The sequence below is a fragment of the Corapipo altera genome, unplaced genomic scaffold (assembly GCF_003945725.1).
Source record: "Corapipo altera isolate COAL_440 unplaced genomic scaffold, ASM394572v1 301, whole genome shotgun sequence".
In the NCBI taxonomy this organism is placed as follows: domain Eukaryota; kingdom Metazoa; phylum Chordata; class Aves; order Passeriformes; family Pipridae; genus Corapipo; species Corapipo altera.
The window spans coordinates 431,296-451,130 of record NW_020884926.1 but is presented as its reverse complement, the minus strand read 5'-3'; the positions used below and the strand labels follow the sequence as shown (position 1 = coordinate 451,130).

Below are 19,835 nucleotides of genomic sequence, written 5' to 3'. Positions count from 1 at the left end.
ATATTAATTCAAATATCAGTTTAAATGTTCTTAAAGTCAATATAAACTGACCAGATGTTCACGTGGAGATCAAGAAAAAGACCAGAAAATAAAGTGCTTTGGTTTCAATTCCTGATTTTCAGTGAAAAATTATTTTACAAAGAGTTTTTACCAAGATGAGCATTTTTACCAAGTCACTTAAACCTCCTAGATGTCTATTTAATTATGTATAAAGTACAAATTAGTAGCACAGGAACAATAAGAAGGGAAATTATTTTTTTTAAGGGAAAGTGAAGCACATTATTATTTGAACAGTGAGAAATACCTGCCAAGGCACTTCCTAAAAATCAGCTGATTTGAAAAGGCTCTGAGCCCCTGTGGCCTACAGTGAAATTCAGTGTTTCTTCTCACTCTTTTGTTTGCACCAAAGCTAAAATTCAGGAGTAGGTATTTCAAAATCCAGTCATAAGGCCCTTGTAGGTCTTGTGCCCTGTTATTTGCATTAGGCTGAAACTATCAACTAAAGCTGACGTCTGCCACGTCATTTCAGATCGTATGTAGTTCAGTAAATGTCTTTATTGAAGATATTTCTCATTTCCTGGTGTTTAAAACGCAGCCTAAGTTCATCCCTGCTGTAAATGCTCTTGGGGCTGAGGAGGAGTTGCTGTCTGTGTGTTTTGTGCTTTTTCACTGCAGTTCTGCCTGTCCAGCTCACACTGATCAGCAAATCCGTGTAAAACTGCCACTTGTGTCCCAGGGACTCCTTCCCACATCCCTGGGGTTTGCTGCCTGTTTTCCCCCTCCACCCGTGTTATCCCGGGTACCTCCAGCTCCAGGGATTGCCTGTGGTTCCTCAGAGCCCCCCAGCTCCAGCTCCAGCTCCTTCTTTGCTGTCACTCACTCCCACTTTAGATGTTTTTAGCCCATTGCTGTGTTACTTTAAGCTGATAAGGGAGAAGCTTTACTGGTGTCCTGTCGATGTGTTTCCAAAGCAAATGCTGCTGCCTTTGAATTTTACTCTTCTCCTGCCTCTGTGTTCACTCCTCCCCTGAATTTAAGATGGTTCCTCTGTCTGGGTCATTTATTTAGATTAAAACCAGCAGAGTTCCAAGCACTGACCCCTCTGGGACCACAAATAACGCCGGACATCTCCCTCATCCCTTTGCTCCCAGACATTAGCTGCTCCTTCCCCATGGCCCTCTGGTTCCTATTTCTTTAACAAGCTCTTCATCCTGTCTCCATGCCCTGCCCTGGCTGCACACAGCTCATTGTGAGAGCGAGGACCTGTCAGAGGGAACTTTTCAAAGACTTCCTGGACATCTAAATAAATGGACATGGAGGGGGCTGGAGCTCTCCTGCCCTGCCCGTGGGAGAGCTGCCTCTGAACCAACTGGAGCTGCTCCTGGCAGGGACTCAGGGAGAGCCAGGCTGGGTACCTGGGCAGCCCTGGTGCCCACTGTGGCAGGTATCCACTGTGCCAGGCACTGGGACACACACAGAGCTGAGTTTGGCTCAGGAGGGCTCAGAGATGGTGCAGATGGGCAGGAAGGGAAAGCCACCAGCACCAGCAGGGATGAACTGGACAAAACTACTCATGAAAATCTTGTGGAACAGCAGAAATTTGGGGGTATTGGCTGTTCTGGATGTCACAGCTTTCTGAAGGGCTGGGCAGGAGGAGCTGCTGAAGCCTGGCAGCTCCTGAGAGCAGGTTCCTTGGTGCTGGAAGTCTGTGTTTAACTCCCCGTGCAGAAACTGTGCTTGTTCTTGCTGATGTTCAAGTAATGCTTTCTGGGGTTATTTAGGGGTTTTTGAAAGAATGAAAAGGAAAGACTTTAGAAGTCTGAAAAAGCTGTGGTTTAAAAAGAGATTTTGCTTTCTTCCTCGGTTAATCCTAATAAAGGTTCATTATTTGAAATATCTTTATTCTTTCTGGAGGTTTAGCAGTAGGAAATTCGGAGGTGGACATGGAATCCATAAACATTCAGCGAGAGAGAGTGTTTCATAAATGTATCCCTGCTATTTCCAAAAATAATAATCAATTTATTTTTGGAGACCAAATAAAAATCACAGCTGGAGCACATCTGGAAATGGGGGGGGGGCGTTTCACAGCCGAGATTTTTTACACTCGCAGTTGAACCTGTTGTGTCTGTAGGGAGGAATCCCACGTCCTAAATGTCCAGGGAAATCCAGTTTCATCCATGAGTGAGGCTGGCACGGGGTGAGTCTGGGTGCCCTGAGCACATCAGGAGCTGCTGCTGTTCCCAAAACCTGTGGGGATGCCCCTCCATCTCCATGTCTTGGGACTTTCCAGCCCAGACTTTTGGGGGATTCTTGGATTCCCTTGGAAGAGTAGCTCAGCTGAGCAGGGCAGGCGTTGCTCTGGGCTGGAGGAGCTCGGAGCAGTCCTGCTGAAGTGAGTGGATTTGTCCTGGAATTGCAAGGGCTTGGGAGCAGTTTGGATTTTGTCCCGTGAGTGTCCGGGATTTGTGGAGGATTGTAGCAGAGAGAGATTCTGCTGCTCGTGAGTGTGGAAGCAGAGCCACGAGAGAAGCAGCTTTGCTGAGTTCCAAGGGATGTATTTAACGGGAGAGACCTAAGGAGGGATTCGGCGGATTCCGAGGGGAATGAGGCTCCCAAAACTCTGCAGTGCGGCTCGAAGCTGCCCTCTTCAGTCCATCGGAGCCCACAGCACCACCCTGAGCAAATCCTTGGGGTTTTTTGGAGGGAATCTGAATCGAGAGAGGAGGGTGACCACTTTGAACAGACCCCCAGCCCATCTGCCACGGGTCGTGCAGGGACTCAGCTCAAAGAGGGAATATTTCTTCCCTCAGCAGCTTCCCTAAATATCCTAGCTCGACTCCTTACAGTCCAGTTTTTCATCTTAAACCAGATATTCACCTGTAGGAGTAAATCCTGTTGGGAAATTATGCTGTATTTTTGGGAGCTATTGTACAGAAAGAATAACCATTATTACCTTTAAAGACACACTCTGTGGCCTGGATCTCCAGCACCACAAGGAGTTTCACAAGTAAAGCTGGAGTTTTTTGTGTGTCCAGCTGATTGTCACACAGGGATTTACCTGTTAATAACTATTTTATACATTTCACCTCCCTTCTTCCCAATTCCTTGTCCTCCCTCCACAGCCATATTTCACCTAATCCCTCCCAAAAGGGGAAGGTTGGAAGGAATAAATTCACCTTTCTTATTTTAACTTTGATGTGTGGAAAAGTAATTACTTTGTTTAAAACCCTTATTTGTTTGGACGACTTGTTTCCTAATTAATCCTAACCCTTTCTTTGTGCTCCTTGAGTGAGAATAATATCAGATTTGTCTGCAATGATTAATGCCTTGTGCTTCCCATGTCCTCAGCTGAGTAATGATTTATAGACTGACATTCCCTGGTTTTCTGATAGTCAGATTTTTCTTTTTTTCTTTTTTTTTTTTTTTTTTTTTTTTTCCCCTCACACTGCAATCTTTGGCGTTTGCTTCTGTTTTTCAGGTGTAAATACTGTGACAGGTCATTCAGCATTTCCTCCAACCTGCAGCGGCACGTCCGGAACATCCACAACAAGGAGAAGCCATTCAAGTGTCACCTGTGCAACAGGTGCTTCGGGCAGCAAACCAACCTGGACAGGCACCTGAAGAAACACGAGCACGAGAACGTGCCAGGTAGGGCAGGCCGTGGATCTCCCGGGGCACTGCAGGGACAGGACACCATGGGCTGGTCTCTCCCTGGCCCTTGGGAAGCCCTTCTGGAATGCACTGTTCCCTGAGGCTGGGTCTGGGGGGGGGTGGAGTTCGAGAAGGTACTTGAGGCTTTGCCTTAAGATAAACACTGAAGGAGGAAATCCCTGAGCTGAGGCCAAGGAAAGTGATTTCCCAGCATAGGTGAAAAAAAGAAATATTGTGGAAAGGTTATAGGCAAACAGCTCTGCAGTGGATAAGGGTTCTTAAATTGTATGTATTGTCCATAAATGCTAAATATCCCCTGTATTTGTCTCTGTAGTTCAGGTCTGGGAAACACAAACTTCCTTTGGGAGCTTCGGGCCATGACTTTTCTCTTGACTGTTGACTCAGGAGTATCTAGTGAGGGGACTGTTCCTCCTTTATGTTTGCTGTTCCTGATGGCCTTGGCAACACCTGACGGTGTCTCCTGTCCTCTCCTTGTCTCTCCCCCACAGTGAGCCAGCACTCTGGAGTCATCACCAACCACCTCGGGACCAGTGCCTCTTCCCCAAACTCGGAATCAGACAACCATGCACTTTTAGATGAAAAAGAGGATTCGTATTTCTCTGAAATCAGAAATTTTATTGCAAATAGTGAGATGAATCAAGCGTCAACTTTAGCAGATAAAAGGTAGAAAATAGAATTATCTGGTGACAGTACAGGCACGAACAGTAAAATAATATGAGAGAGGATTTAAGCTGGTTGGTAGAAGCTTCCTCCTCCTGATTGCTCAAAGGGACATTGTTGGAATACAGCAGCACAGAGAAGGAGGAAAGCTGCCTGTCCCACAGATGTTATATTTTAAGAGATTAAAAACCAGCATTTAAATTCAGAGTAGACAATACTGTAGTTTGAAAAGCCTTGGGGTTGGTGTATTCTTACCATACTTTTTGATCCTTAAGACATGGTAAAGGCTGATTTTTAAGTACCTGTGGCATATTGGTTTTCCTTTTTCTTATGTCTTAAATAATCTATATATGTATATAAACATGTCTCTGTGTTCATACACATACATATAATATTATCAAAGCATTGCAGTAGAAGTATGACTTACACATTTGCCATCTTTTTTTCTTTCCTCTCTCCTTCTCCCTCCCCCCCTGACCAAATATTTCAGGCCAGAAATCCAGGATATTGATGGCAATTCCCAGTGTCATGGATTAACAAATGAGAAAACAGAAGATGTGGACGATGAAGACGAAGAACTGGAAGAGGAGGACGACGACAGCCTGACAGGGAAGTCCCAGGACGAGCCGGTGTCGCCCACGGCGGAGCCCCGAGGGGCGTTTGAGGATGAGGAGGATGAGGAGCCCACGTCTCTCACCATGAGCTTCGACCACACCCGGAGGTGAGGGGGCCGTTCCCTTCGAGGGGCTGGATGGGGCTCAGCCCCCGTGTCTGTGGTGGATCATCAGTGCTGTGGTTTGTTTTCCCAAGCCATGTCTCTCATGCCTCTGGTTTGATTTGGGCATTCACTCGAGATTCCATTTCACCATGGTGGGGGACACGAAACAAGTGGACTGCAAGGAGAGTCTGGGCTGAGGTGTGTGTCCAAGGCTCCAGGAGTCTGGATCAGGAGAACAGTTAGTCTGGCACAAAACCCAGGGCAGCACAGCTCAGCAGATATTGTCTTTCTCTCCAAAACTCTGGCCAGGGTGAGGGAAGGGGTGTCTGTGCTTTGGTGCTACTCTGGCCCTTTGAGTCACAGCAAAATATTCTTGACTGCAAGTGGAGCTCTCAGAGCTCTGGCAAAAAGGGGATTGTGCCCCTGTGCCCCCTCAGGTGAGACCCCCCCTGCAGAGCTGCCTCCAGCCCTGGGGCCCTGGCACAGCAAGGACATGGAGCTGCTGGAGTGAGTCCAGAGCAGGCCACCAAGGGGATTAGAAGGGTGGAGCAGCTCTGCCATGAAGACAGGCTGGGAGAACTGGGATTGTTCAACCTGGAAAAGAGAGGGCTTCAGAGTGACTTAACTGCAGCCTTCCAGTACCTGAAGGGAGCTACAAGAAAGATGGAGAGAGAGTATTAATAAGGGCTTGGACAAGGGGGAATGGCTTCACACTTCCAGAGAGTAGAGTTAGGTTGGATATTAGGAAGAAATTCTTCCCTGTGAGGGTGGGGAGACCCTGGCCCAGGTTGCCCAGAGAAGCTGTAGCTGCCCCATCCCTGGAAGTGTCCAAGGCCAGATTGGAGAGGGCTTGGAGCAACCTGGGCTGGTGGAAGGTGTCCCTGCCCATGGCAGGGGGTGAAATGGGGTGATTTTTAAGGTCCCTTCCAACCCAAACCAGTCTGTGATTCTATGATTCTATAAAAAGCGAAGACTTCTTTTCCCCAAGGTCAGCCATGCCTAGACAGCTTTAAAATTCAAGTTTCCTGCACACAGTGCAGGCCCAGCCTTCTTTTTGCCTCAGCTGCCTCAGTTTCCCCCTGGTATCCACAGCAGATGTGCCAGGATGCCAAGTAACACCTTCCCCGAGCCCAGTGCCCCGCTGGTTTTGGTGCAGAACCTCAGACACCTGCAGCACTTGTTGCTCTCCACTTCTTGTCTGCTCCTCCCATGCCGTGTGGTTCCCGTGTCCGTGTGTCCGTCCGTTCTCGCATGTGGCTGTGACCCCCGTGGGTTGTGCATGCAGGCACCGGGCGAGGGGTGGGTGCCCAGCCGAGCTAACCCGGGTCACCCCTGGTCATTGGTACAGGTGTATTGAGGAGGACGAAGCCGCCCTGTTAGATTTGGAGCAGATGCCGAATTTTGGGAAGGGGCTGGATCTTCGCAAAGCAGCCGAGGAAGCATTTGAAGTTAAAGATGTGTTTAATTCCACCTTAGACTCTGAGACAATAAAACAGACTCTGTACAGGCAGGCTAAAAACCAGGTGGGTATACACAGAACGTTTTCCAAGCTTGCCGCCAGCACGGACAGTAGGATTAGGGAGCAGCTGCCCTCCTCTAGCAAAGGGTTGTTTTCCCCTTCTAGTGGGTTATTTCCCCCTTGCAGTGGTTTATTTCCCCCTTCCAGCAGGAATTCTAACACACACATGGATGGTGAGTGAACTGTGCTTGTTGCAACAACTGAAACAGAGAGGAAGGGTCTGGCCATCACCTTTAGGGCACCAGGTGGATTTGTGGTTCAGCCCGTGTGGTGAGAACGTGGCTATACAGGAAGAGAGAGGCATCTTGTCTGTTTTTATCTGTCTGTATAAATGTTTCTGTGGCTCTTTATTTATTTATACTTTGGGACGGGTCTTCTGCTTGTAAACACCGAGGTTTGTTCTGCAGAAACAGCAACAAAATGCCCTTGTGTTTGGTTATAAAAGGTGTCATAGACAACAGTATATCCAGGACTTGCAGCCCAGTGTGTCTAGAGGGTCTCCTTGTTTATCTCCTTGATTTCTAAAAGTAAACCATATGTAAAAGGACTGGAGAGAGCACACTCAGCCCTTGGCAGGGGATGAGCCCTGGCCTCGAAGGCCCTTTCTGATTTTCCAGCAACAGAATTTATCCTAAAATCTGTTTCAAATGTTCAGCAGAGCAGTAGTTTAGTGCTGCCACGCAGAACATGATTTTTGATTTATCACCCAAAACTTGTGAAATTCTTGTCCCCCTTCACAGCAGGTGTTAGGAGTGAGGGAGGGTCTGCTGGAAGATTGAGCAGAGCTTTTTTGGGGGTGAAACTCAATTAAATACAAGCCACCTGCCAGACTCTTACATGTGTCCTGTCACTAATATCCCAAATGCACTAACTCTAGGAACAACCTGCTCTTTTCCAACATGTATCACACTGTTAGGACCAGCCTGTGCTTGACTGGGGAGGGGTTGTATTTTGGGGTTTTGAATCAGTTTCACACTTGAATCACAATAAGCAACTTAAATAATTCAAACCATATCTTGTACTGGAAATGTAAGAGTAAACCAGAGCATTCCTTTGGCTTTCTTTTAAGCAGTTTTAGAAGTGTGTGTGGTGTCCACAGCACCACAAAGCTGTTCCTCTGCCCTGGACCAGGGAGGGTGGGGACCAACTGTGTTCTCCTCCTTCTCCTGGGTGACAATGACATTGGCTTTCCCCTCTGGTGTGTGAGGTTATCATTGGCCTCAGTCCTCACACCACTTGTGTGGGTTGTGGAAGGACACAGAGGTGTGTGAGACGAGCAGTCCTGGAGGAGGGAGAGCACCCAGGTTACAAAAAGCCAGGTGATTGTTGTGTATGCAGAAGTCTTGGTGTGTTTCTCCCAGAAAACACCTTTAATCATTTAATGGATTTAATAATTCAATCCACTCTGACAGAACACCTGAACATGCCAGTAGTGCCAGTGAGCATTTTGTGTTCCCAAATACCTCCATACAGGTGTCTGCAGGCACCAGTGGGATCATGCCAGGCAGTGAGTGAGGATGAGCAGCTGCCCACCAGTGCCCACCAGGATGCTGTTCCTGTGGGCATTGCTGCCCCATTTCCAGGGCTTATGCCCACCCCAGCCCAGCCTCTGTGAGACTCTGGCCTATCTGGGGATGTGCTTTTTTTAAGAGCAAACCCCAGTAAAGCTGCCTTTCCTGGGAGCAGAGGCTGGAATCACTTTGTGGGACCTGGCTCAGGATGGGTTTGGGCCTGTAAAAGCCACTGGGTATGATGGTCTCTCCTGACTGTCCCTACAACTGCCTGTAAATGGTGGCAAATCTGAGTCTTTGGAGTGGTGGGGGCCATCCTGGTGTGTGGAGGGGGATTTATGGCCCAGGCCAGAGGATGCTGCCTGCCCCATGTGCGGGGTTGGGGCTGTGCCTCACACCCCCTGCTCAGGGTCCTGCAGGGTGTTCACAGTGTCCTCTGCATTCCTCTCTCCCCCAGGCTTATGCAATGATGCTGTCCCTGTCTGAGAACGCTCCCCTCCACACGTCCTCCCAGAACTCTCTGGGTGCTTGGTTGGACATGGCAGGAGCAGCTTCAGAGTCGGGGACCTTTAACCCCATCAACCACCTCTGAGAGGTCCTCAAGGCACTGGCCAGAGTCCAAGCGAGGCGGCAGTGGTGCTGCAGTTATCCTTGCAAAATCCCAGCGAGCAGAAGATGGATGAGAGGGCCTCAGGGAGTCGTCTGAACTTTGGGCTGAGAAGGAAACCTGTTGCATCCGACCTACACGTCCTGCATTTTTACCTATCCAGAGTTTTCCTTTCTAATTTATCAGAATGAACCTCTCCCAAACTGGATAACCCTGACGCAGCCCCAGGATTTCACTGTCTGTAGGAACAGCATGAGCAAGACATGAATTGCAACAGTGCAATCAAAGATTGGCCCCTCCAACCTCACAAACCGGTGTCACTGAGCCAGTCCAGCCTGAGCAGGAACGGCAGCTCGGAACCACACAGCAGCATTTCCTTCCCGTCCAGCTGAGCAGGGAAGTACTGAGGGAAGAGAGCCAGGGCTGGCCTGTCCCTGGTGCAATTCTGACACAGTCGCTGGAGTTATACCAGGGAAGAGAAATTCATCCCATTTCACTGACCCCCAAAAAGATCTGTGCTCCCACAGAAATACCAGCCTGTCCTTTGTTCCCAACAAAACACTGGCACAGCACAAAGCTCCTTGGAGGTGAGGCCTGGAGTCATCCTACGCTCCGTGCAGGTCCCAGCTGGGACATCTCCAGCCTGGAACGTTGCTGGGGTCGGCGTGTGGATGTGTCACACCAACGTGGGTCATTGGCTGAGAGGGCAGAGGGCTCCCCACCCCTGCCAGTGCTGCGAGCCCGAGCTGCTGCCTGGGCTGGGAACATCACAGTGTCTGGGACAGAGCTGTGCCCAGCCAGGGCGGTGGCACTGGTGGCACTCGGGAGTGATGGAGCTCCTGGTAGTGCCTGGAATTCCCCAAGCAGAAAGATCCCAAGGTGAGCCCTTCCCTGGCTGTGCACAAGGAAGCGTGTGCTGGGTGAGTCTCACCCCACCGAGGGCAACTGAGGCAGATCTTCTCCTGTGTCATCTCCCGGGGGTTTTGGGTGACATCATTCCGTGCTGATGGTATCTGGGGCTGTGGCAGAGATCGCTGATTCACACCGTTGTTCTGGCCTGTTGGATGGTGCCTCTGCACCACCTGCTGCTGCTTGGCCTGTAATTTCAGTAGAAAGATTAACATTTCCATGCTCCAGCAGCCTGAGGGTGCAGAGCTCTGCTCGGGCACGGAGATAAGAATCGAGTTGTCTCTCCAACCCTAAAGTTGCTCACAGATATTTTATGAGTGATTTTAAAACACTTCAAAACCTCATCTCCTTTGCTGATACACAACAGCCTCCAGAAATCCTCTGGGCTTTCTGCTGTTCTCCGTTGCAGTTGCAGTCTGCTGTTGGAGCAGGGAATTTGGAGATAACATTGATTTACGGAACGATTATGGAAGCCACGTGCAGCCTCTCTGCCTGCTCAGTATGGAAAAGGGCAGAGGGAGGTTTCTGAGCCAGTCCAGAGTGGGAAGCCTCATTCCATCATGCCAAAACAACGGAACCACCTCCCTGAGTAAAGCAGAGGTGGTGGGGGGAGTGATCTCTTTGCAAAGTCAGCTTTGCTCCCAAGAGCACACCTGAGGCTGTTTTCAGGGAGCCGGGAGCCTCAAACTGTTCACGAAGGAAAACATCAAAGGTGGCTTTGGTACAGAAGGAACAAAAGGTAAATTAGCAGCATCAGCGTATTTCCCAAGAAAATTTATCCTCCTTTTTTTGGTTTTCCACAACATCCTGTGAAAGTGCCCAAGGCCCTGAGAACACCAGTCAGTGTAACCGAACTGCTTCATGTATTTGCACAAAGCTCTTGGGCAGGGGAAGCCTGAGAGCCAACACTGTCAGAGGAACCCTGGCTCTGCAGAGGGGAGGGACAGCCCTGTCCCATCCCATCCCATCCCACCCCATCCCATCCCATCCCATCCCACCCCACCCCACCCCACCCCATCCCATCTCATCCCATCCCATCCCATCCCATCCCACCCCATCCCATCCCATCCCATCCCATCCCATCCCATCCCATCCCACCCCATCCCCACTGTGGCAGCTGCAGCACAGCCCTGCCCAGGCACTTGGCCTTTAAATTATTCCCACAGGGGCCAACTGAAAATAATAAAAGAATTGTTTCTTTTCCTGATGGAATTTATTTTAATCTGTATATAACTTGTAATTTTGGGCTAATTCCTTTCTTATTTTATTTCTTCCTTAACAGTATTTTTTGCATTAGGGATCATTCTTGTGAAGAAACAATGTTAATATAAGTATGTAGTGAAGGACCAAAAGCGTGTTGTTAAGGTTGGATGTTGGATGATGGATAACCAGGGATTAGGAACATTTTGTCCATGTGCCAAAAGCCCCCCAGATCAGTCCTGCCAGTCATGCTGCCAATTCTCCAGACAATCACCCCTTGGGTTCCCTTTGCCTTGAAGTGCCCAGGGCGTTGGAGGAAGGTTCTAGTGATGGCCTTGGCTGGTTGGGAACCAGCACCAGCTCCCCCAGTGCAGGAGGAGGAGGAGGAGGCCAGTAGGGATGCTCTGCCTCGATGGCCCTGCTCCAGGAGAGCATGGAAAGGGCCATAAGCATGGGCATAGATCCGTCCTGTCCTGTTCCAGCACAAAGCCAATTTGCAGCTCCTTGGATTTTGGCAGCTGCTTGGAGCAAACAGTGTGTGAGCATGTCTCTGGTAGGGCCCATGGCACTGCCTGTTGTGCTGGAACAAGATCTGTGGGCAGTGAGCAGGGTTTGCATGCTCAGATCCAATGTTCTCTCCGTCCTTTGAGGAGGTCGGGATCTGCAGCTCGAGGAGGGAACAGAGCAGCCAAGGGAGAGGCAGTGAGCTGATCACCAAAATGTGGGCCAAGTATCAAGAAATTCAAGTGTTATCATGGGGATTTATTTGGGGTATTTATGGTCTTCCCATCCACATCTCAGCCCTTCTCCCTGTTGTGTGGTTTCTCCAAGAGCTGTTTGTCAGGTCCTTGCTCTGACTGAGCTTGTGCTGTCACTGTCCCCCTCCCGGGGCTGATCCTGGCTCTCCACAGACCTCCAGGAGTGAGGGCTCCTGGTCCTGGCCAGGGATGGGGAGGTACAATCCAGCCAGGGATTGAGGACATTAAAATATAGGGTTTAAAATCATGAAATGATTTTTTTTCTTTTCGTATTTCCTGATTCAGTTTTCTCCCCACTTTCCCTAGCTCATGTCTCCGTGTGTTGTAGGATCTCCCAACTCCTCTAATTTAGCACTGATTACAAGTTTTGATTTTTCTGGTTAAGATAAAGAAACAGAAAGCCTCATTGAACCTCTGTTTAGCTTTCACTTTCGTTGGATTGCACTTGAAATGTGCTGCAGTTCCCAGCAGGTGTTGAGGTTTCGGTTTGCTGCTTTAGGGAAGAATCCCGTATTTTCAAGGCTGTTTCCCGAGGGTTTTGTGTCGAGGATGTTCTGCCATCAGGGCACGGGTGGCTTCCCAGAAGGGGGGAAGGTCTGGGAGCTTGGGTGAGATGTGGAGCTGTGGTGCTCAGGGCTGTCCAGAGCCATGGACACGTGGGGATCCAGGATCCCAGTGCAATGTGGGCAGGTGAGGGTGGCAGGGATGGGAATGTGGGGTGGTGTGTCCAATAGCCAGGGCACCACTCGAGGTGTGATTTAAACCAGAGCTTTTGTAGGACCGACTTATTGAACTATCTTACATCCCATGGCCTTATTGCCACAACAGCACAGAGGAGAGAAGGGCAGGGCCTGTGGGTGTTTGGTGTGGCCAGGAGAGGCCGGGAGCCGCTGGCTGCACCCTCCTGCTCAGCAGGGATGGAATGTCAGCGCTCCACAAAGGGCCCTGGCTTTGGCCACGGGTGGATCTTCCTGCCTGGGCTGGAGCTGGTGGCCGTGGGTGTGGTGTCTGTGCTTTCCCTGCTGCCTGCTTGCTGGTGGTCAGTCCCTGTGTGACCACTGTGGCTGGTGTGGAGAGCGGGGGTTCTCCCACAGGATGTGTTGAGGTTCTTCCACGGGATGTGCCCTTTGGTGCACAGGATGCTCCGGGTGGGTGCCTTTCCAGGGTGTCCCATGCCAGCCAGGTCCTGCCTCACAGGGCATCCCAGAGATGTGGCTGTGCAGGGCTCCACGGGAGCTGCCCAAACCCAAACTGAACAGGGCTGAACAGCAAACACCAGCCGAGTTTGCTGAGCTGCATTCCGGGCAAACACCCAGTCGGGGTTCTGTCCCGCTTAAAACAGTGTAGAGGAAGCTTTTGATTTCTCCCAAATCAGCACTTAGACGCTCAGTAGATGTTCCCGGGACCGGCTTCTCGCTCCCGGAAAGCACTTGCACAATGACATGGACGCGTTTGACTCTAAAGCATCAAAGCACTGGATCGTGAGCCCCCTCCCCTCCGCCCGGGTCAATCTGCTGACTTACACTCGGTTTTTTACGTGCTGTATTGTGTGTGTGTGTGTGTGGCGGGGAAGGGGAGCGGGACCCTGCCCGCCGCTGCCCCCCTGGGCAGGAGTCAGCGCTGGTCACATAAGGGCAAAACCCTCTGCTCCTCGCCCATGGTCAGTAGTGTTCTCACAAAGCCATGAAACTTCTCTGTAGTGTTGAGTGATACTGTGACTAAAACGTTCTTGAATGATTCCGAGGTTCTTTTTTTCTCTCTCTCTCTCTTCTTCTGTCATTAATTCTTAGTACCACTTTGGAAGAAAAAAAAAAAAAGAATGAAAAAGAAAAAAAAGGCAGCTTTGATTTCCAAATGTGCAATTCACATGTGAACAAAGTAATTCTGAAAGTAATTCTCAGTGTATTTTACATTCTCGTTGCTCTCTTCAAAGCAAGAGATGTTTTGCCCTGATGTCATTTCCAGCCTGCAGAAGATGTAATTTAAAACATATATATTGTGCTTGCAAGAATCATAAATCTGTGCATCCTATGTCATTCCTTTTCCCATTGTTACAATACAGATATGATTTAGGTTGGATTTTTTTTTTTCCTTTAGACCTGTATAGTGTTTTTTTAAATCAATTGTAAATGTCTGGTTTTCATATAATGTTTAAAAAACATTGAGAAAGAGGATGGTGCTTGTTCCATATCATTCTTGATTGTATATTGCTTCTGTTATGTTTATAAGTAAACTGTGCATGACTTGTGTTTAGCAGTCATTATTGTGTCTGTTTGTGAAATTTTTATTAAAAAGAAAAAAATTCCGTAGATGCACTTATTGTATATGTGATTAGATTTTGCGTCCGAGGCTCGAAGCCTCGAACTGCCAAGGAAGAAAGAAAAAGTGTTGGCAGTTATTAATTAATATGGAATCGCTTTGTTGGGAGCATAATAAAAGATATGAAGTGTAGAAAATAATTAAAAAAAAAAAAAGGCGATTTTACAAATTTCATTTTGATGCTTGTGATAAAAGACAAATGTACTTGTGTAGAGAAATTCCTTTAAAATAATGAATAGAAAAAGCTGATTTTGAGGTTAATGCTGTAGAATAGGAATGTATACCAAATGTAATCTTTCCAATGCTACAATGAATTTATACATGAGATTGATATGCAATAAACCTGTGTGCTTTTATAAGCAGTGGTCCCATGAGCTTCTTTTCATGGAAGAGCACTGGAGATGCCCCACCAGAGCCAGTAAGGGCGTGTTGGGCCATGTCACAGCCTGGCTTTGCTGCTCGGTGCTCCCTGTGTGGTGTGATGTTGTGAGTGCATGGTTTGTAATACTTCAAAGAGCCTCAAAAAATCAAATTATGCCCCCCCGTGCTTGCTGCCAAGGTCAGATCACAGAACCACTGAGGCTGGAAAAGACCTCCAGGATCATTGAGTCCCCCCTGTGCCCGATGCCCCCCTTGTCCCCAGCCCAGAGCACTGAGTGTCACGGCCAGGCCTTCCTGGGACACCTCCAGGGCTGGGCACTCCACCACTGCCCTGGGCAGCCCCTGCCAAGGCCTGACCACCCTTTCCAGGGAGAAATTCCCCCTCATGTCCAACTTGACCCTCCCCTGGCACAGCTGGAGGCCGTTCCCTCTCCTCCTGTCCCTTGTTCCCTGGGAGCAGAGCCCGACCCCCCCCGGCTCCCCCCTCCTGTCAGGGGGTTGCAGAGCCAGAAGGTCCCCCCTGAGCCTCCTTTTCTCCAGGCTGAGCCCCCCCAGCTCCCTCAGCTGCTCCTGCTGCTCCAGCCCCTTCCCCAGCTCCGTTCCCTTTTCTGAACACTCTCCAGCCCCTCAATGTCTCCTGGAATGAGGGGCCCAGAACTGGGCATGGCCCTTGAGGTGTCTCAGCAGTGCAAAGCAGGTGCAGGTGGTGCTGCTGAGCTGTGCCACATCCCTCTGAAGGGATGGGAGCTTGCACAGGGAAGAGTAAGAACATTCCAGGGTGGGGGAATGAGTTGGGACGAGGCATCAGTGAGCTGTCAGAAAATGTCAAGAATATTTCCTTTCACGACTGGAGCGGAGAGTCAGTGAACTATCCAGTGATAGCGGTCAGATGGTTCAGCGGGGGCCCTGGGAGCAGAAATGACTTGAAAGCTGGGTCTTTGAGCTAACAACACCATTACCCAACTGATGAATGGCCTCTGCTTCAAAAAGTCATTCATGGTGATCAAATGATGGTGTCCCACATACGGGATAATGGCTCTTCCCTGGAGTTTGTGAGGGTTTCAGTCTGAGCTGAACCCTTGAGTGGGAGCCCTCTCCTCACAATGGCTGCTGGAGCTTTTCTCCTTATTAGCCCTGGAGGGAAAGGATAAAAAATCTATGGGATAAGAAAGCTGTGATAATAGAGTGATTGTCAGGCAGGCCTTGGAGCAGAGAGAACAGATTCTTTTAAAGGAATATTGCTGACAAGTGGACTTTGTCATCCAGAAAGTACTCGAGATTCACCACAAACAAGTGAGAAAAAGGCTCCATTTCGGCGGGGAGGGAACGGGGGGGGGGGGAAGGGGGGGGGGGGTAAAAGAGAAGGTCAAGGAAAAGTCTGTTCCCAGTACAGACAGAGAGCACTGTTGAGCCTGGCCTGACTGGGCAGCTGGGTTACCGGGCAGCTGTCAGCAGCTTGACCCTCAGATCCTCTTTCCCAGGAGCTGCAGCATCCGAAAGCATCCAAAACCGATGTTTCGTGCATCTGGAGGGACAGCCTGGGGTTACCTTTGAGCAATGAAGACTCAGCTAAAGCAAAGATCAGACGTGCCTTTAGCAAGGACCAGTCCCCAGGCTGCTGAAACACCGACTGTGTGTCGGTCAGACCCCGAGGACAGCAGGGTCACAGTCGTTTGTTGCCCACTGACGTGATGGGAGAACGACATCGAATAATCCCATCACCTGCAGTGACCTTGGAGAGGCGGCCTTAGGGGATGGGGAACGCTGAGAGTCCAGGGGCTGGGAGCGACGCTCCGTGCAAACACCTGCTTAAGACCAGTCACGAAGCAGCAAAACACAGTGAAGTTAATGAGTTTTTCACTCCCAGGAAGCAGGGGCGGGCCCGGGATAGGGCGCGGAAGGGAGCAGAGCGCTCCTCGGAGCCGGGACGTGCGGGGCACCGGCTGCAGGTGTGGGATCTGAGCGACCCCCTCGCCATTCCCGGTGCCTCCGGGGGCCGGCCCTGTCCCTCCCCAGCCCCTCCCCAGCCCTTCCCCGGTCCCGCCCCGGTCCCTCCCCGGTCCCTCCCCGGTCCCTCCCCTCTCCCGCCCCCGTCCCGTCCCGTCCCGCCGCCGCCGCGCTGGCTCCGAGGGGCGCGGGTAGGTGCGGGGCCGGGGGTCGGGCCGGGGCGCTGCGGCGGGATCGGGGACCGCGGGGAGGGACCGGGACCGGGACAGGGACAGGGGCTCCGGGGGCCGGGCGGGCGGCAGCCCCGGGGAGCGGCTGTCGGGCGCCTTCCGGGACCGGCACCGGCGCTCCCCGCCCGCCCCGCACCGCCCGCCCCGCACCTCCCGCGGGCAGCCGGGAATCCTCCTCCCGGGGCTCCCTCCCGGCTGCAGGGCGCGGGGCTCGGAGTCCTGCGGTGCCGGGGAGGTTTGGGCGCATCCCGGGGCTGTGTCCCGCCGTGCTCCCGGCCCACGGGGAGCCCTGCCCGCTGCACCCCAGCGCGGGGCACGCGGGGATGGAAGCACCGAGTTACGGGGCTGGGGCCTCGGCAGCCTGTGCCCATGTGCCGCCATGGGCAGGGTCATGGCGGGGTCGATGCCCTGCGTGGCCACCGACCCTCCACCCCAGCACCGAGAGCTGTGGATGCTGCAGCGCCCGGAGCCTCTGGAATCGGGGCTGTTTATAAGCTTTATCCTCAGACAGGATGGGGTTAAGAGCAGAATGTGGTGCTTGCCTCATCCCAGGACACTTGGCAGACCTCTGGCCAAGAGGCCTGTGTCCTGCATGCGAGGATGGGGGGAATGAGCAGCATCTCCATCAAATGAGCTGTTGTTAATGGGTCTGCGTTGTCCTTCTGCCAGTCATTGATGCAGAGAAATGCACGGTCCAGTCTTGGTTTGTTTCCTGGTCTGTGGCCTTTGAAAAGGAACAGCTCGGAGATGGCACACAATGGGGTCAGCTGAGGGCAATTAAACCATCGTTTCTCCTGAAATTATGCAACAGGATGAGTGTAAAATGTGCTGAGTGTTCCGTGGGTGCACAGTTCCATAGGTGCACGGTCCCGTAGGTGCACAGTGCGTGGGGTGGCACAGGAGAGGGTGAGTAAGCTTAGCCCTGGCCGAGAGCTTGGGGCAGTCAGGCAGGTGTTTTTGTGGGCGGTGTGGAGCTGCTCCTGGGAGCAGCGTGGGGCAGGTACGAGCCTGGAGGATCCCGGGGGTCACAGGGAGGTGCTGCCGGGGATTTCACAACACGTCAGCCTGGGGGAGGTGGAATTCAGGAAGGGGAGGGCTGGCCATGGTGGCTGGAGGCACCCCATTCCCAAAGGGGATTAAGGGGACACGGAGGTGTGGCAGCAGCAGCAGTGGGGCTCCAGGCCTGCCCGGCTGCTCGCTCAGGTCTGAGCCTGCCCGGTGCCTGCGGCAGGGCCTGGCTGCTCCCACAGCCCAGCCACATCCTGCTCCCTCTGCAGGAGTACCAGCCTGGGCCTGGCACCTGGGGGGCCCTGAGAGGTGCATGGGCAGAGAGAGCACCACGAGTGTACCCATACAGGCTCTGCCTGCAGAGCACTCAGGGAAGGCGCAGGCTGAGTCCTGTGCTGTCCTGAGGTTCCCCGTGGCTCAGCATAAACTCACACTGCCTCATGGGAGGTGTTCAGCTGTCTGTCTGTCTGTCTGTCTGTCTTCCTCAGCTCTCTGGTTCCCTGGGCCGCCGCCATGTCCCGGAGCCCCCCTGGCAGCTCTGTGGATGACAAGACCTTTCTCCTGGAGTACCGATGCCACCCCGTGCAGCCGGAGCCCCCCAGCCTCGCCATTCCCCCCGGGAAGCACAGCTCCACCAGGGCGCCCGCCGCCGCCTCGCTCTCGGTGCTGGGCTCTCCCCCCTCGGCCGATCCCCGCCGCATCATCCTGAGCACGGACAGCCCGGCCGCGCTGAAGGTGGGAACCCAGCAGCTCATCCCCAAGAGCTTGGCTGTCTCCTCCAAGCCCAAGAACAGCCCCTCCCGACACCAGAGCTTCGCGGCGTCTGGGGCGAACCGGGAGCCTCTGAGCCCCGACCCGAAGCGGGCGGTCGTCCCCATCGTCTCCCTGGAGGCGGAGGATGAGGAGGATGGTGGAGGGGCCCTCAAGCGCAACCTGAGGAACATGTCCTACCGCGCGGCCATGAAGGGCCTGGGCGCCGAGCCGGAGCCAGCCAAGGCCGTCCCCTCGCTGAAGCCCCTGTCAGAGGAGGGCAGTGCCCTGCCCGACCGCAGCCCCGGCAGGAACAAGGTGGGTTTGGCACCCGCTGTCACCCCATTGCTGTCAGGCAGAGATGGGGTCCCGCTTTCCTGGTGCTGCCAGGGGATCTGCTGGGTCTTTCTCCCACAGCTCTGGTCGGTCATGGAGCTGGCAGGCCCTGCTGAGCCTGGTGACGTGACTGCTGCCTTGGGAAGCTCCATGTCACCATCAGGTGCTGCAGGTCCCTGGAGAGCTGGGAATAGCTGCCATGGCTCTCATGAGGAGTGGAGCTGGCTGCTCCAGGGCCACTTGGCAGGCGGCTGTGGGATGTTTGCAGGGTGGGGCTCAGGTGAGCAGCTCTAGTTGTACACAAACATGGGTGAAGCAGGTCTGGGGAAAGGGAGACTCCAGAGCAGGCAAAGTCCAGGTGCGAGGGAGAAGTGACAGGCAGCAGTGTAACTGCAGAGTGTGACCCTGATAACGCGAGGTGAAGGCTGAGTCACCTGGGGAAGGCAAACAGAGCTCAGACAAAAACCAGGCTGAAAGAACAGGGTGGTGTGGGCTGACTGGCACAGGTAACTACCCCCGTTCCTGAAGGAGTTTTCCCAGGGACAGAGAAGTTGCAGTAACCACAGCATGTTCTCCTGTTCCCCTTGCAGAGAACCCTTGGGCGGAAGCGGGTGCAGAAGCGCGGCGGCTCGTTCAAGGACCGTGAGTGCTGCGGGTCCCCTCTGCTCGTGGGGCTCTGGGCCCTGCTCAGCGAAGCAAATCCCTGCAAGGCCCTTTCCCATGTGTGCTGCTGCTTGTCCCTGGCCTGGGGCCATAGCTTTTGTGGAGCATTGCCACCCTGCTTTCCCGCTCCTGGGGTGGATGACACTCCAGTGGCTGCCGTGCTTGCAGCTGGACCGCTCCCAGCTCAGTCCCAGGGAAAATGGGAGAGCTGCATGCGGTGCCCTGACTGCAGGAGGCTGCTGGGAGTGGGAGCTGCTGGGTAATCAGTGCTGTGCAAAGTCCAACCTCGGCAGGGAGGTGCCAGCCCGGGCTCGTGGCTGGCGGGGCGAGGCGGCCGTGGCCGAAGGGAAGCCGTGGGCCGTGGCTGGGAGAGGCTGTGCTGACCTCTTGCCTCTTCCTCTGCAGAGCCCCGGCTGTATCAGGAGATCCGTGAGAGAGGGCTGAACTCTGTCAGCCATGAGTCAGACGAGGATTTGCGGGAGGAATCCATCCCAGAGGAACCATCCCCTCTGGGTGCTGCTATCGTGGTGCAGAGCTACCGCCCGGCGCAGGTGACCTGGAGCCAGCTCCCAGAGGTAGGGGCAGCTGCCCAGCCCAGAGGGGCTGAAAGCTGTGGGGGCATAATTCCACAGCTTTAGTCTTTGCAA

At 52.6% G+C, this 19,835-nt stretch overlaps 2 protein-coding genes across 6 annotated transcripts in view; both read left to right on the top strand.

Moving 5' to 3' along the window:
* Positions 1–10,570, top strand: part of PRDM16 (PR/SET domain 16) — a 258,310-nt gene extending 247,740 nt beyond the window's left edge. For 3 of the 4 annotated variants that reach the window (XM_027658225.1, XM_027658224.1, XM_027658227.1), the window contains 5 exons: positions 3,479–3,648; positions 4,161–4,335; positions 4,823–5,053; positions 6,399–6,573; positions 8,538–10,570. In XM_027658225.1, coding sequence (XP_027514026.1) covers positions 3,479–3,648; positions 4,161–4,335; positions 4,823–5,053; positions 6,399–6,573; positions 8,538–8,672 — 886 coding nt within the window. In that variant the 3' untranslated portion in view covers positions 8,673–10,570. The remainder of the gene's footprint in view (positions 1–3,478; positions 3,649–4,160; positions 4,336–4,822; positions 5,054–6,398; positions 6,574–8,537) is intronic. The other variant, XM_027658226.1, reaches the window with a different exon arrangement.
* A 5,792-nt stretch (positions 10,571–16,362) lies between these two features.
* Positions 16,363–19,835, top strand: part of ARHGEF16 (Rho guanine nucleotide exchange factor 16) — a 10,435-nt gene continuing 6,962 nt past the window's right edge. Inside the window, exons 1-4 of one of the 2 annotated variants that reach the window (XM_027658282.1) lie at positions 16,363–16,392; positions 17,928–18,507; positions 19,116–19,167; positions 19,594–19,763. In XM_027658282.1, coding sequence (XP_027514083.1) covers positions 17,953–18,507; positions 19,116–19,167; positions 19,594–19,763 — 777 coding nt within the window. In that variant the 5' untranslated portion in view covers positions 16,363–16,392; positions 17,928–17,952. Of the gene's footprint in view, positions 16,393–17,414; positions 17,432–17,927; positions 18,508–19,115; positions 19,168–19,593; positions 19,764–19,835 lie in introns of those variants that run through there. The other variant, XM_027658283.1, reaches the window with a different exon arrangement.